General features: G+C 31.6%; 1 protein-coding gene across 1 annotated transcript in view; it reads left to right on the top strand.

Annotated features, from left to right (window-relative positions):
* LOC111083664 (voltage-dependent T-type calcium channel subunit alpha-1H-like) overlaps positions 1 to 940 on the top strand; it is a 9,299-nt gene extending 8,359 nt beyond the window's left edge. The window contains exons 5-6 of the mRNA XM_022380311.1: positions 358 to 486; positions 804 to 940. Coding sequence (XP_022236019.1) covers positions 358 to 486; positions 804 to 902 — 228 coding nt within the window. The 3' untranslated portion in view covers positions 903 to 940. The remainder of the gene's footprint in view (positions 1 to 357; positions 487 to 803) is intronic.
* Positions 941 to 1,085: the final 145 nt, after the last annotated feature.

Below are 1,085 nucleotides of genomic sequence, written 5' to 3'. Positions count from 1 at the left end.
CCTAAATATAAGATTAAGAATATGTTTATTCTATAAAATGTGTTTTATCCTAAATTTTTAAACTGTTCAAAATATTTTTTATCTTTAAGTTAAAAGCTGTTTAGTAATTAAGTACTATCGTTAAAACTACACTAACTTGAACTCACATTGTAACTTTTATTTAATACGTTATGACAAAGTTAGCGTCACTTGTATAACACCGGACAGGTTCCGTCTTTTTTGTATTATTGTCTGTACATTTTTTACCCGAAAAGTCCTTTTATTATACGATCATTGGGTCACTGTAACTTTTTGTTTACAAGTTTAGTTTCACTGACATCGCGAAATCAAGTGGCTTTGTTTTATTCTGGTCAACAGCTGTTTAAGGGTAAGCTTTTCTACTGTGATGGACCTGATGTCGAGAGTGTGAAGAACAAGACGGACTGTTTGGCTGATCCAAGGAATCAGTGGATTAATAGGAAATACAATTTTGACAATCTTGGACAGGTAAGTTAAACAATTCATATTTATTTTCCCAGGTTTCGTAATGAAAAGTTCACGGCATCTTATAAATTAATAACACTCCAATACACACACACACACACATATACGAGTCCTCGCTGTAATTCTTTATAATTAGAGTTCTACAGTAATAATTATCTAGAATATCTGAATGAATATGAAATTTTCCGACAGTTCTTTTCATGTACAAACAACGCTTAAACATTAGGAGAAATGTTTAGCTTATATATAATGAAATTCAGTTATGTTTTATGTTATCCAGCAAGTGATACATTAAACCAAATATTGTTTTATCTTCACAGGCTCTAATGTCTCTCTTCGTAGTAGCTTCCAAAGATGGTTGGGTTGAAATCATGTATACTGGTCTAGATGCAGTAGATGTAGACCAACAGGTAAGTTGATAAAATCATGTATACTGGTCTAGATGCAGTAGATGTAGACCAACAGGTAAGCTGATCTTAATATGATAATATACAGCTGATATTGCATGGTTAACATAGTGTCAACACTTAACATAATAATATACAGCTGATTTTCCACAGTGAATTTATTGTCACACTTAACATAATAATATACAGCTGATT

This window comes from Limulus polyphemus, unplaced genomic scaffold (assembly GCF_000517525.1).
Source record: "Limulus polyphemus unplaced genomic scaffold, Limulus_polyphemus-2.1.2 Scaffold10587, whole genome shotgun sequence".
NCBI classification, from domain to species: Eukaryota; Metazoa; Arthropoda; class Merostomata; order Xiphosura; family Limulidae; genus Limulus; species Limulus polyphemus.
The sequence above is the reverse complement of the archived record's forward strand: the minus strand, read 5'-3'. Positions and strand labels throughout refer to the sequence as shown.